General features: G+C 35.7%; 1 protein-coding gene across 3 annotated transcripts in view; it reads left to right on the top strand.

Moving 5' to 3' along the window:
• The window catches only part of HACE1 (HECT domain and ankyrin repeat containing E3 ubiquitin protein ligase 1), a 79,563-nt gene that overhangs the window by 9,502 nt on the left and 54,094 nt on the right, over positions 1–15,967 (top strand). For 2 of the 3 annotated variants that reach the window (XM_037520155.2, XM_037520156.2), the window contains exons 5-6: positions 4,037–4,112; positions 10,992–11,123. In XM_037520155.2, coding sequence (XP_037376052.1) covers positions 4,037–4,112; positions 10,992–11,123 — 208 coding nt within the window. The remainder of the gene's footprint in view (positions 1–4,036; positions 4,113–10,991; positions 11,124–15,967) is intronic. The other variant, XM_037520157.2, reaches the window with a different exon arrangement.

Raw genomic sequence — 15,967 nt, 5'->3', positions numbered from 1 at the left:
TCTTGAGAGTATTTAGAGTTCATTTTTACTTAAAATGACATTTTATTTTGTGAAAAGTATAATTTTTATTTGTTGGTTTTGGTGTCCATTTTTCCTGCTCATCCTTTGCCATATTTCACTTGAAGACTTATTTTTCAAATTGCTTACTAGGTGATTTTATTAATAGGCTTAACTTATTTTAATTAATTTAATCTTAACAGTAAATATACGCAGTTATTTTTGATTATTCGAGAATGAGCTACTTTTTAGCTAAACTTTCTAGCTAAGGGTAGCTTATTCCTTTTAGTGTCGATACTATTTTTCATTTTAATTGTGACAAAAAGTTTTCTGTTTGTTTACTAAATTACTTAGGATTTTTTTATTAAATAACATTTTTTCCCATTGTAAAAGTAATATTTTGAAAATGTGAATATATCTTTGCGTTTTCCTGATAACGGGTCATCATTATGAATATTATTATGTTGGTGTGTGCTGTTTTAAACCTACTCTACTTTTTATGGGTTTCACCTATTTTTCAAGAGTTTCAGTTGTTGTGTCTCTGTGTCTGATTCCACCACTATTTTTCACTTCTTAAAATTCTCTTGGACTGAAAAACCAGACCAAAATGCTTAGAATTGTTTCAAATGAAATAGGTAGTTTCTGATTTAGGTTTGAGGAAATAACATGTATAAACATTTTGGACTGCTATAAAATTTTTCTATGAAAGTATATTCCCGGGCCTCCCCGGTGGCGCAGCGGTTGAGCGCTGGGTTGCGAAGCTGCCCGCGGCCTCTGCGGCGCCGGTTCGATCCCCGGCTGCTCCCCGGCCACCGGAGGAGGGTCCCACATGGCGCGCAGACCTCTCCTGCCGCCCACTGCTCCCCTCAGCAGTGTACTTCGGTCCTTCTGTCTGCTCTGCTCCCCGCTCTGGCTCTGGTGAATTCTCTCACCCTCCCGTGCTTCTGACTGTACCCAGTGCATGTATAAACAAAACAAATAAACAAATAAATAAATAAAAAAACATGCCTCTATTTAAAAAAAAAAAGAAAGTATATTCCTATGTGTCTCTTCTTTTGGTTACTTTTGAGGATTCACCAGGGACAGATTGGGGAGCAGATCAGGCGTATCTACTGAAATATACTGCTGAGGGGAACAGTGGGTGAGGCAGGAGAAGTCTGTTGTGCCATGTGGGTTGCTCCTGGCTGTCCTGGGGGATCAAACATGGCTGCAGTGGCTGGCGATAGCTTGATAGTGCTGTCTTTAACCCCTGGGCCACCAGGGAGGCCTTTTTTGTTTACTCTTCATAGTATTTTGTTTTTCAGTTGGAACTGGGATTCTAGATTGTTGAGGTGGCTGCCCGAGTGAGATGGGTATAAGACTAAAATTATCCAACCTTAGGAAAAATTTTTACTGTATGAGGATTAAAGTGAAACCAAAAGATAGGAACCATAGTGATGGCTAGGTTGGACAGGAGCAAGACATAGCCCTTTGATCCTATCCTTTGTGTTTGATTTCCTGATTTAGCATATGAATCAGTTTGTCTCCTGTTCTAGTTAGGTAACACTGTGCTGATTAAGTAATTGTTTTTATAATTGGCTATATTAGGTATGTTTTAGGGTATCACACCTCAGGTATGTTGTAGGGTGTCACACCTCAGGTCTAAAGAGTTAATCTTCGTTTCCTTGCTGAACTGATCTAGATACAGTACCCTAGATATTGGTAGGATACTGGCCGATCTCTTTGAAAATATTACATATAGAAAAAGTTCTCAGTACTCTCTCTCAACAACTGTAAGTGAAAGGATAGAGCAGTGTGTGTATAGCAGTGATAAAGTATGTCTGCATTGTGGAGGGAGACTAACTTACTTAGAAGACCATTACCTTCCCCATCCCCACCTTCCATCCCAATTTTGCTGAAGTCAATTGACAAATATAGTTGTAAGAGGTTTAAAGTGTACATTGTGATGATTTCATATATCTTACACATTGTGGAAGAATTCCTCCCATTACCATCACTTGTGTGTGAGAAAACATTCAAGTTGGAGACTACTACATTTAAAGATAAAGAAATATGCTAGCTATTATGTGATTTATATGGCAAGTCAGTGAGGAAAAAAGGAATAAGAAGGGTTTATTCCCTGTTTTCTAATTTGTATGCCTTTATTTTCTATAAAGATTACTATTGATATTCAATACTTAAATATTTTGGGTTTTATTATTTTTTGATGGCTGCCTTGTATAACTTAGAGGTGCGCAATGAATGTAAGCTAAGTGACAAAAGTATTTGTTATTTCTGTTGCTGCTGCTGTTTTAGAAATAGCTTTTTACTAAAATTCTTTGAGTTCAAATTTGTCTAGATTGAGCAGAACTCATAGGGAATTCTGATTCTTTTGCTATTCTGTTTTTTTGGGGTAGTCTTTTGTTTTGTTCCGTTAGCTATCACTGTCTGGGGGTTAGTGGATTTCTCTTTATCTGCTTTAGCATTTCTCTCTTTTCACACATTAGTGCACTACTAAATTGCCCTCCTTTCCTGTAGAAGCCTCATTAAGCTAACACAGAGCTCTTGGATGACTGGTCCATGTGTCATTTCGGTTACCATAAACTTTCTATAATTGCAATATCTGGGCAGGAAAATAGTCGCTTCCTATATAGGAGGATCCAGCATTGCTTATGATTGTATGGAGAATGTTAAATGAGAAAACTTTATAATTCCTGTGTATCTTTAAGTTGCCTTTGAAACATGATTCTTCCTTTGTTTTTTATGCTAGATTGTGAACTCATACAGAGCCCATGTTTTAGTTTAATATTTTATCAGCAGTTCTTAGCAAAATAGGTGCTCACTTAGTGAGTTGTTACTATTTTGGTTCTAAAAAGCAACAATGATGATTTTTAAGTAAGAAAAAGAGAATATATTTTTGTCATATTGCCTTATACCTTTTGCAATTCATTTTTGGATGGGGGAGCATTATTGATTGCTGCTTTTCTTCAACAGTCCCTAACATAAGTACTTTTTTGGGGACTCTTTCCCTGATGCATTCTGAATGTGTTTTTGAGTAATAGGTCAGTAACCCATGACAGGTTTCTAACAGGTTTTAGAAAGCCAGCATTTTGGGTACACACTCACACACAGAGAAATACATATTTTAAACAATGTATTTACTTTACTAAAAGTGGCCTGTTTTCTCATGATCATTGAAAATTCATTTCCTGAGGTTTTCAAAACAATGTGTTAGATGAAGAAACTTCGTAAATGTTTTATTTTTTAAGTTTACTCAGCTTTATTTTCTTTCCTTTTATCTGATGCTGATTTTATTTATTTATTTTTTAAATGTATTCAAGTCCTTTGTCACCTTTTTTTTTAAAAAGATTTATTTATTTATTTATACAAGCACTGGGCACAGTCAGAAGCGTGGGAGGGTGAGAGAATTCACCAGAGCCAGAGGGGAGAGCAGAGCAGGCAGACTGACGAAGTACACTGCTGAGGGGAGCAGCAGGTGGCAGGAGAGGTCTGTGCGCCATGTGGGACCCTCGCCTGGTGGCCAACCGGCGCTGCAGAGGCTGCGGGCAGCTTTGCAGCCCAGCGCTCAACCGCTGCGCCACCAGGGGAGGCCCCCTGATGCTGATTTTAAATGACATTTAAGTTTGACATAAGTCAAAGCAAGAAAAGTAATTTGTTACTTCTCTTTTCTTTTAAAAAAGGTTTATTCAGTCAATAGGAGTTTCAGCTATTGACTGTTTACATACTTATGAATTTGTATACATATGCGATTGAATATTAATAAAATTTTATTAGGCATACCCAGCTATGCCTAGTACTGATGGTTAAAGAAATATGATATAGTCCATGACATGAAGAAGTGTGATCCAATTGAGTAAATAATAATGTATACACAGTATAAGAATTTTGTATTTTATTTCAAATGTTGTAGTGTTTGTTTATATACTGCAGCTAATACTGCTATTAAGTCATATTGAATGTAGTTAGTAACTCAGTAAAATAATTGTCATTTGTTTATATTTGTAGTGCCAGTTATCTGAGATAGTCTCTTTCTTTTCAGACAGAAGAAATGCATGAGTAAATTATTAGAATACAGTGCTGATGTCAACATTTGTAATAATGAAGGCCTTACAGCGGTAAGTGCTGAGACTTTTGTCTGAGATTTAAAAATTGTTTTTTATATAGAGCTTCCATATGATCCAGCAATTCCACTCCTAGGTATTTACCCAAAGGACACAGAAACATCAATTCCAAAGAACACCTGCACCCCTGTGTTTATAGCAGCACTATTTACAATAGCTAAGCTTTGGAAACAGCCCAAATGCCCAAAAATAGATGACTGGATTAAGAAGATGTGGTACATATATACCATGGAATATTACTCAGCATTCAAAAAAGATAAACACATGCAATTTGCAGCAACATGGATGGCGCTGGAAGGGATCATGCTCAGCGAAATAAGCCAAAAAGAAAAAGAAAAATACCGGATGGTCTCACTCATAGCAGGAATCTAGAAAACTTAAATAAGGGACCAGAAAAATGAATAACTATAAGAAAGCGAAAATCAAAATCAACAAAAAACTATGAACCAGAGACACTTTTTGGGGGGTGAGGGGCGGGAGGGGAGGGATTGGGGTCAGAATGGGGGGGTTGCAATTGTATGGGGAATATAAAAATAAAATTTATTATTTAAAAAAAATAAAATAAATTAAGAGAGAAAATAAATAAATACTCTATGAACTTTGAAAAAAAAATAAAAATTGTTTTTAAGAAAATAATATTGAAGGTGATCATAATGCAGAGTAAAGTGCAAGTGTTTCTGCCAGTTGCTTTTTTATAGAAATTAAGAAGATGAAGGATGATTTGAGAGCTAGTTTACGTTAGTTCTTCCTTCTTTTTACATTTATGACTTTCAAGGGACTTCTTTTAAGAGCACCTCTGTCAAGATTGTGTTGCGTTCATTATATGTGAGGCATTTTTCATTTTATTTTTTTAAATTTTTAATATTACATTGTAGGAAAATTGAATGGCTAGGAAGAAAGGAAAAAACGGTGGCAATGGGAAAGATCACACACCTATCTATCTTTTCCCTGCACTCAGAGACAGTCACTATTAATCACTCTCTCCTTTTAGGCTTTCTATTGTCTTACTTAAACTACTATCTTTATCCATTTTGCTATATCATGTTCTATTCAAAAATATATGTTAATGTATGTTAGTATATGTTACTATATTTTTGAAAAGATATTAGAGGGAAGTGATGTGAGATACATATGAAGAGACTTGAAATTCAAAATTTTAGTCAAATTCCCTACCTTAATGTAGCATTATTTGTTTCAGAAATAGAGCTAAGATAGAATTATGTGACTATTGGAAATCTTTTTGAAGTCATTACAGTAATGTGCCTTCCTATATTCAAGGTGATAGATGGTAGAAATCCTTTCACAGTGTATATCAAATCATCACATTATACACTTTAAATATCTTGCAGTTTTGATGATTATATTTCAATAAAGCTGAACTTTTTTAAATCCTTACTTTGATAGTATTTTTATTAGTTTCAAGTAATTTTTAGTAACTTGAAACTACACTAACTAGTTACTAACTACACTCAATATGACTTATTTTTAATAACTTGAAACTCCATCCCAGTTTTCAAGGCCTTTTCCGATTAAAAATTTGGGGGGAGGGAGGTGCATTAAAATTAAGTCTTCCCAAAGGTTTGAATTATTCTGTGACTGTCTTTTTTTTTTAAAAATATTTTATTTATTTATGCATAGAAGAACTGTGGTGTAGGCCAGAGGATCCGGGGGTGAGAGGATTCACCAGAAACAGAGTGGGGAACAGAACAGGCAGACTGACTGAAATACACTGCTGAAAGGAGCAGCAGGTGAGATAGGAGAGGTCTGCCTCCCATGTGGGTAGCTCCCTGGCCAGCTGGGGATCAAACTCATGCTGCAGAGGCTGTGGATAGCTTCATAGTGCTGTTCTTACCCCTTGCACCACCAGGGAGGCCCCCAGTTTGCTTTTATAAACTTTTAACACAACCTTTTGTAGTATAAGAATTAAAATTTTTTTTTAAAGATTTATTTATTTATACAAGAACTGGGGTACAGACCAGAGGTGCGGGAGGGTGAGAGGATTCACCAGAGACAGAGCGGGGAGCAGAACAGGCAGATGGGTTGACAACACTGCTGAGGGAAGCAGTGGGTGAGACAGGAGAGGTCTGCCAGGCCATGTGGGTATCTCCCTGGCTGGCCGGGAATCGAACATGCGTTGCAGAGGCTGCAGACAGCTTCACAGGGCTGCGCTCAACCTGCTGCGCCACCAGTGAGGCCCAAGAGTTTTAAAATTTTGATCAACTCTCTTTAATCAGTTTTTCCTTTAATGGATTGTACTTTTGGTGTCAAGTTTAGGGATTCTTTACCTAATTCCAGATCCTGAAAAATTTTTTTTTTTACATCTAAGTCTGTGATCTGTTTTCATAATATTTATTTGGTAATATTTATATTAGATGAGATGCTTAAGTTGAGGTTCATATTTTTATCTGTGAATTTCAAATACTGTTTGTTAAAAAAAACTCCTTTCTGCATGAATCGGCTTTGCATATTTCTCAAAATTCAGCTGGGCATTTTTATATGGACTTTTTTCTGGGTACTCAATTCTGTTACACTGATCTATGTGTCTGTCCTTTTTCTAAGTACCATGCTGTCCTGATTATTGTAGGTATAGAAGCCTTGATATCAAGTAATTTCTTCTTTCTTTTTCTTTTTTCCTTTTTTTTAAAAAGATTCATTCATTCATTTATTTATTTATTTATTTATTTATTTATTTATTTATTTATTTATTTATTTATGCAAGCACTGGGTACAGTCAGAAGCGTGGGAGGGTGAGAGAATTCATCAGAGCCAGAGCGGGGAACATAACAGGCAGACTGACGAAATATACTGCTGAGGGGAGCAGTGGGTGCGCCAGGAGAGGTCTGTTGCGCCATGTGGGACCCTCACAGGTGGCTGGGGATCTAACCGGTGCTGGAGAGGCTTCTTAGCCCAGCGCTCAACTGCTGCGCCACCAGGGGAGGCCCTTCTTTATTTTTCTTTGTGAAGATTGTGTTAACTATTCTGGTTTCTTTGCCTTGACATAGAAATTTTAGAGTGAACTTGTCTTTGACAAAAAAAAGGTGCTGAAATTTTATTGAAACTGCCTTAAAACTCTAGATTAATTTGGGGGAGAATTGGAATCTTTCTTATGTTGATTGAGTTTTCTAATCTATAAATACAGTACTCTCTCCAATTATGTTGATCTTTGATTCCTCTTATATTCATTTTGTACTCTTCAGCATACAGATCTTCTAAAGTTTTAAGTGAACTCTAAATATTTTGTTTTCTTTGGAGCATTTGTAAATAGTATTATGTTTTTGATTTTTTGTTTCTGTATGTTCACTCATAGTGTGTAGAAATGTGATTGCTTTTTGTGTGTTGTTATATGCCTTTATTAGTTCCAGTTTTTTAGGTTTTTCTTTTGTAGGTTCCTTGGGATTTTCTACATAGACAATCAATATAATCTGCAAATAGAGGTAGATTTGTCTCTTCTTTTTTAATCTGTATGCCTTCTATTTTTGTTTCTTGCCTTGTTTTTTTTTTAAAGATTTATTTATTTATGTATACAAGAGCTGAGGTACAGGCCAGAGATGTGGGGGGTGAGAGGATCCACCAGAGACAGAGTGGGGAACAGAACAGGCAGACTGACCAGAACACACTGCTGAGGGGAGCAGCAGGCGAGACAGGAGAGGTCTGCTGCGCCATGTGGGTTTCTCCCTGACCGGCCGGGATCAAACTCATTCTGCAGAGGCTGTGGATTGCCTCATAGTATGGTGCTTAACCCCTTGACCACTAGGGAGGCCCTGTTTCTTGCCTTGTTGCAGTTTAAGACAATTAAAATAAGTTTTCTAAATAATTCATGACCAAACTTTCCCTGAACTTTGTAAATAGTCTTATAGTATGTATTGTATTGGTTGACTTTCAGGCCTGCTTAACAGTTGTAACAGTTGTCTGGACTCACTCTCTCATCATACTAGAGATTCCTTTTGTCTCTCTCACTTTTTTCTTACATAGGTTGTATTTCTGTTACTACTGACAACTACTTTATCACTTTGCTAGAGCTCATTCTCAACTAGTTAACTAAGAAAGGCTGCATGGAAAATAAATTTATTTGACACTTTGCAAGACTGGATGTTATTTGAGTCTTTGAGTCTGTCTGGTTTCATAATTGAAGATTCCACTTCTCCCCAAATTAATCTACAGTTGGTATAAAATTCTAGGCTGTACATTATTTATCCCTTACAGTTTTAAAAGCATTGGTTTATTTCTTCTATCTTTCAGTTTGGAAATGTGCTGCCATTTTAATTCTTGATTCTTTCTATGAAACTCATTTTTTCTCTCTAGAAACATATACAATCCAGTTTGCCCTTAGAGTTCTTTAATTTCATGATTATGTGTCTTTGTCTGGATTAATTTTATCCATTTGGGTAGGTAATAGGGATGTTTTGTCAATCTTGAAACTCATGTAAATATGATGTCCTGAGCAATTTTCATAAATTATTTCTTTTATGATTTCTACTCCTCTGTTTTCTTCTTTTGTCTTATTTATCCATTTGTCTTTTTTGTGCTTTCTGGGATATCACCTCAATATTATCTTCTAAATCTGAGTTTACATGTCTCAGTCACATTATTATTTCCAAGTCGGGGTTTTTTTTATGCCACTGTCCCTTTTAAGAAAGAGTATCCTATTCTGGTTTCAAGCATGTGGTCAGTATGCTCTCTCTCTCTCAGAGTACTAAATATAGTATTTTCCTTTGAATATGGTATTTTCATGAATATGGTTCTTTCCATTTTTGCTTTCTTTCCTTTTTTTCTTTTGTTTTTTTTTTCCCAATTAGAGGCATCTCTCAATTGTTTAGTGGAACAAGGAAAAGCTTTTGGAAAGCTCTGAATGAATGAGGTTTGTTAACAGTGGTCAGCTTCACTGTTGGGTGATGTGGTTGGGCCTGTCCCTTCAGCATTGTTTCTAATGTCAGTTTCTTTAGGTATTTACCCTTGAGTTGATCAGATTGCTCAAATTTCTTCCCACTGCCAGGAAGATATTATCATTCTGGATTGTGGTTAGAGGAGATTGCTTTAGAATCTCAGTATTCAGTGTAAACTTGATTTGTCTTCCTTTTCAGTGTGATATTCTTGCTTTGGTGTGCCTGTATCTCCTATCTGGAGACTGTTCTCAAGCCTCTTGTATTCTGTAAGATTGGGGAATGGCAGTTACTAACTTTGCAGAGTTGAAGAGGAATGGGGATTTAAGGGTCTGAACCTTATTAAATAAACATCTAACTGGTCTGTTTTTAGTTCTGTCTTCACCCCTACTTCAATAGATGCAGGGTGCTTCCTCCTGATTCATGAAACTTTTGGGAGTTCTGTGTTCTAAATCACCTTTCTTGGCTTTTTTTTTTTTTTTTTTACTGGTTTTGGTTTCAGGTTTTTTTTTCTGACAAGTCAAACAGAAACTTCTAAGCTCCCCAAAATTGGTTGCTATTGTGGTATTTTTTTTAGTCTTATTTTTATTATATGTATTTTTAAAAATTATGTTTATTGAGGTAAAGTTGGTTTATATTGATGCTTTGGGGGGTTGTAGTTTTAAACCTCTATAAAGATATATTTTCACACCATGCCCACCACTAGTGCCCCATTAATCCTCCATGGTGTTCCATTAGGGCATCCCCTCCTCCACTCCTGCCCACCAACCTCCCCTTCTGGTTTTTAAAAATCTCAGTGGGTCTGTACTTTAAGAAAAAACATTGTTTACTCTGGTTTCAGTGGTGTTTGTAGAAGCAGGTGTTCAAGCTGCCATTATAAAACAGAAATTTCATTATATATATTTAATGGGGAAAAATATCAAATGAAAAATGCACTGAAACTTTAGTACACAATTTTAGCCTCGTCTTTGATGGTAGATTTACATGTGTTTGATATTTTTTTATCCTCTCCATGTAATTTATTATTTATATAAAATAGCTGTGTTACTTGTGAAATGTAGGCGTAAAGAAAATGGTAACTTCTGTGTTATTTTTCAACTTATGTTTGCTTTCGGGGAAGGAAAAAATATCCAATACCTTTTCTTTAGAGACAAACTATGTATAGATTCCAGTGTCATCTAAGAAGCTGACTATTTGGTAATTCTAAATCTTGGGTACTTAACTTTTATAAACCATGAAGGGTTTGATTTTGAAATACATGGTAGTATAACTGGCATCATATTTTTTTTTTAAGATTTATTTATTTATTTATACAAGCACTGGGTACAGTCTGAAGCGTGGGAGGGTGAGAGAATTCACCCCCGAGCCAGAGCGAGGAACAGAATAGGCAGACGGAGGAAGTACACTGCTGAGGGGAACAGCAGGCGACAGGAGAGGTCTGCGCGCCATGTGGGACCCTCGCCTGGTGGCCGGGGATCGAGCGGGTGCTGCAGAGGCTGTGCGCAGCTTCGCAACCCAGCACTCAACTGCTGTGTCACCGGGGAGGCCTGTATTTTTTTTTTAAAGATTTTATTTTTATTTATGTATACAAGAACTGGGGTATAGGCCAGAGGTGGGGTTGGGGGGCGTGAGAGGATTCGCCAGAGATAGAGTGGGAACAGAACAGGAGGATTGACTGAAATACACTGTTGAGGGGAGCAGCAGGTGAGACAGGAGAGATCTACTGGGGATCGAACTCATGCTGCGGATTGCTTCATAGATTACATCTTAATCCCTTGTGCCACCAGGGAGGCTCCTAACCTGCATCTTAATGCATTTTTTTTTTTACCAAATATGGAAACATAGGAAAAAAGTTGATGGGTTTAAATTTAAATTTTAATCTTTAGTTTGCATATCATGCTTACTGCAGTTGAGAAGTTTTAGCATTATTTATCTGATATTTTTATATGAAACACTTGAGATAGTAATGATAAGTAACTAAATGACTGCACAGATACACTGGCTGGCTGTGAATGGGCGGACAGAACTACTCCATGATCTTGTGCAACATGTCAGTGATGTCGATGTTGAGGATGCGATGGGGCAGACAGCACTGCATGTGGCCTGCCAGAATGGTCACAAAACGGTAAATTTCTCATGATGACTTTAAATTATGCTGCATGTGTTTATTTATTATAACTTTGGATTCATGAAAAGTTTTTCACTGCGTAATTTGGAACAAAATATCATACCAAAATATTAACATTTTCTCTATCATGTGACTTCTTGTAAATGATGGAAAGAATGGAAAGTAGTGCTATTAAATCTTAAAATATTTTAATTTGGATTTCAATTTTATTTTTGATTCATAGATTTTAATAGCTGAATATATTAAATTATAAATGTAATTGTTCATATATAATTTCAACGAGTATATTCTGCTCTCAGTTTCATCAGGTGTAACTCAGTTTTTTTTAACATTAAGCCTCAGTTGTTGGAATTTGTGAAGAAAGTGAGTACTGTCTTGCCTGAAATAGATTAACTTGGATTATCATAGTTTTCTATTCAAATATGATGCCTGTTCTAAACTGAAAGTTGTTACAGAAGGGTTCAAAGTCTCAGTAGATGCACAGGTTGCTTGAGAAGACCTATATAAACCAGTCATTGGTAAACGAATTGGCTATTTTCCTTAGGGCATAATTTACTTACGCATTTCTGTTTAGTTATGCCATCAGAATTATCACTAATAAAAAATAAAACAAAGGTACTTTTGTTTGGCCTTTTAGAAAATGATAATGCTACAACTCAGATTTTTACTTCTAGTTTAAATATTGAAATCTTTATTCCTTTTTATTTTGACCAGTGTTGTTTTCAGAGTTAATATTGATAAAGTAGAACTGAATTTCTTTGTAATTTAACAGTGTATTGGGCGCAGGTGGTCTTGGTTAATCACTGCCTTCAATTAAATGACTTCTGAGATTGACCTAGACATTAGCTTTGTACATTAGTTTTCCACATAGGATGTGATTTTTAATCACTTGAAAAGTCATGAAATCTGTTGAAAATACGTTGCTTCTCTTCAAGGATCTCTTGAAAACCTTATGAAAAATCTCCTTTCAGTGCTTTTCTTTCTAGAGTACTTCCCCAGTTTTTACTTCTGTGAGGAGTAAGACCTTCATTCTAGATTACTTAGAATAGGAGAATAGTTTTTTTTTTTTAAAGTAGGGAGGGTTGGGCTGGAAATTTGAAATTTTGAATTTTTTTAAAAGCATATATTGGTGACCTAATTTAAGCATATAAAGTGAGTTCATTGTAATTTAAAAATTATGTGTGCTGCATTAACATGAAAAATACAGGTAATCAGCTATCAGTCACAGATATTTACATTGTTATATTTTCACATTTCAATTTACTAAGTTTTAAACTGGTGAGCTTAATTTTTGCAAGTAAGCAAGAAACCATAAAAATTTAAAAACAAGAAATTATGATTATTTATAAACCACAGTTACGTTTTCTGACTTTATGGTTTATGGACACTGGGCAGCTTTTACAATGTAGTGGGTTAGGGTTTTGCATTGAATCCAGATCTGTCACAGAGAATCAGATTTGCCTTTCTGGATAGCAGTAATTACCAGTTAGCAAACAATAGAGTTTTTAATTTCTTTTGTCCTTTTGTTCTCCTTTTCTACTAGAACATAAGCTTCATGAGAACATAAATTCTTGTTAATTTTGTTTGTTGCTATAACTCGAGCAGATAAAATAATTGCTAAGATATCATAGACATTGATATTTTTGTTGAAAAATGGAGTAGTCAAATGCAGTATCATTTTGGCCAGTTTTTTCCTGCCATTTTCGTTCCATATCTGAATGTTTGTCACTTTTTTCTTTTAGACCTTTATATAAAGTGTATATTGATAGTACTGATTTTTATAAAAGGTAGTATCTTATTTCTATCTATTGCTGAAAAATCTCTGTTTTTGAGAATGCTTAGAGATTTTAGTAGTTGGATCTGAAGTTTATTATCTGGTTATGTTTTATCCTTCTATGTAATTTTATTTTTTTTTTTTATTTATTTTTTTTTTTAAAGTGCTCATCTGCTTTTATTTTTGCCTCCTTCAGGAATTTTGGACTAAATTAACATGTTAAATATCTTTATTTTTTTTTTTTTTTTTTATAAATTTTATTGTTATATTCCCCATACAATTGCCGCCCCCATTCTGACCCCAATCCCTCCCCTCCCGCCCCCGCCCCCTAAAAGTGTCTCTGGTTCATAGTTTTTTGTTGATTTTGATTTTCACTTTCTTATAGTTTTTCATTTTCCTGGTCCATTATTTAAGTTTTCTAGATTCCTGCTATGAGTGAGACCATCCGGTATTTTTCTTTTTCTTTTTGGCTTATTTCGCTGAGCATGATCCCTTCCAGCGCCATCCATGTTGCAGCAAATTGCATGTGTTTATCTTTTTTGAATGCTGAGTAATATTCCATGGTATATATGTACCACATCTTCTTGATCCAGTCATCTATTTTTGGGCATTTGGGTTGTTTCCAAAGCTTAGCTATTGTAAACAGTGCTGCTATAAACATAGGGGTGCAGGTGTTCTTTGGAATTGATGTTTCTGTGTCCTTTGGGTAAATACCTAGGAGTGGAATTGCTGGGTCATATGGAAGCTCTATGTTTAGTAGGTCCAGAAATCTCCACACAGCTTTCCACAGTGGTTGGACCAGTTTGCACTCCCACCAACAGTGCAGAAGAGTTCCTTTTTCTCCACACCCTCGCCAACATTTGTTGTTGCTAGTTTTTTTAATATGTGCCATTCTCACTGGTGTAAGATGGTATCTCATGGTAGTTTTGATTTGCATTTCCCTGATGACAAGTGATGTTGAACATTTTTTCATATGCCTGTTGGCCATTTGCATTTCCTCTTCAGAGAAGTTTCTTTTAAGCTCTTCTGCCCATTTTTTGACTGGATTATTTTCTTTGTTGTTGTTGAGTCTCATCAGCTCTTTGCAGATTTTTGTGATCAGTCCTTTATCATTAGTGTTGGGTGCAAAAATGTTCTCCCAGTTGGTGGGGTTTCTCTTTGTTTTTGTTATTGTCTCTTTTGCTGTGCAAAAGCTCTTTAATTTGATATAGTCCCAGCTGTTTATCTTTGCCTTCACTATCACTGCTTTGGGTGATGTGTCTGTAAAGATGTCTTTGATGTGCAAATCACGTAGTGTTTCGCCTATATTTCCTTCTATATATTTTATGGTTTCAGGTCTTATGTCTAGTTCTTTAATCCATTTTGAGTTGATTTTTGTGTATGGTGTGAGGTGGTGGTCAAGCTTCATTCTTTTGCATGTAGCGACCCAGTTTTCCCAGCACCATTTATTGAACAAACTTTCTTTGCTCCAATGCATAGTCTTTGCTCCTTTGTCAAAGATTAGTTGACCATAAATCTGTGGGTTTATTTCTGGATTTTCTATTCGATTCCATTGGTCTGTATGTCTGTTCTTGTTCCAATACCATGCAGTTTTGATGATTATGGCTTTGTAGTATAGTTTGAAGTCTGGGAGTCTGATGCCTCCATTCCCTTCTTTTTTTTCAGGAGAGCTTTGGCTATTCGGGTTTTTTGTGATTCCATATGAATTTCATCAATAATTTTTCTATTTCTTTGAAGAATGACATTGAATTTTGATTGAATAGCATTGAATCTGTATATTGCTTTTGGAAGGATGGCCATTTTAATAATGTTTATTCTTCCAATCCATGAGCAGGGGATGTCTCTCCATTTCTTTGTGTCTTCTTCTATTTCTTTTAACAGTGTTTTATAGTTTTCTTTGTATAGGTCCTTTACCTCTTTTGTTAGATTTATTCCCAAATATTTGATTTTTTTTGTTTCAATAACAAAAGGGATGGTCTTTTCGATTTCTTCTTCTTCAGATTTATTGTTTGTGTATAGGAAGGCTACTGACTTTTGCGTGTTGATTTTGTATCCTGCCACTTTACTGAACTGATTGATGAGTTGAATTAGCTTTTCTGTGGAGTTTTTGGGGTTCTCTATGTATAATATCATATCGTCTGCAAATAGTGATAGTTTGACTTCTTCTTTTCCTATTTGGATTCCTTGGATGTCTTTCTCTTGTCTTATTGCTCTGGCTAGGACTTCCAGTATTATATTGAAAAGCAATGGTGAGAGTGGACATCCTTGTCTTGTTCCAGATCTTAATGGAATTGCTTTCAGCTTTTCACCATTGAGAATGATACTGGCTGTTGGCTTGTCATAGATGGCCTTTATGATGTTGAGGTATGTTCCTTGTATCCCAAGAACTTCAAGGGCTTTTATCATGAATGGGTGTTGCACTTTGTCGAAAGCTTTCTCAGCATCTATTGATATTATCATATGGTTTTTATATTTCTTTTTGTTGATGTGTTGGATAACGTTGATTGATTTTCGGATGTTAAACCATCCTTGTGCCCCTGGAATGAATCCAACTTGGTCGTGGTGAATTATCTTATGGATACATTGTTGGATTCTGATAGCTAAAATTTTATTGAGGATTTTTGCATCAGTGTTCATTAGGGAGATTGGCCTGTAGTTTTCCTTTTTTGTGTTGTCCTTGTTCGGTTTTGGTATTAGTGTAATGTTGGCTTCATAGAACGTGTTTGGTATTGTCCCTTCCTTCTCAATTTTTTGGAAGAGTTTGTGAAGGATAGGCACTAATTCGTCTCTGAATGTTTGGTAGAATTCATTTGTAAATCCATCAGGTCCTGGGCTTTTGTTTTTGGGGAGGTTTTTGATTACCATTTCAATTTCGCTAATTGTAATTGGTCTGTTTAGGTGTTCTATTTCTTCTTTATCTAGCTTTGGGTGATTGTAGAGTTGTAGGAATTTGTCCATCTCCTCTAGATTGTTAAACTTGTTTCCATATAACTGTTTATAGTAGTTACTGATTATTCTTTTGATTTCTGCTGTGTCCGTTGTGATTTCTCCTCTTTCATTGATGATC

This window comes from Talpa occidentalis, unplaced genomic scaffold (genome assembly GCF_014898055.3).
Source record: "Talpa occidentalis isolate TD23 unplaced genomic scaffold, MPIMG_talOcc4v2.1 talOcc4.2, whole genome shotgun sequence".
NCBI lineage: Eukaryota > Metazoa > Chordata > Mammalia > Eulipotyphla > Talpidae > Talpa > Talpa occidentalis.
This window is presented reverse-complemented; position numbering and strand designations above follow the sequence as displayed.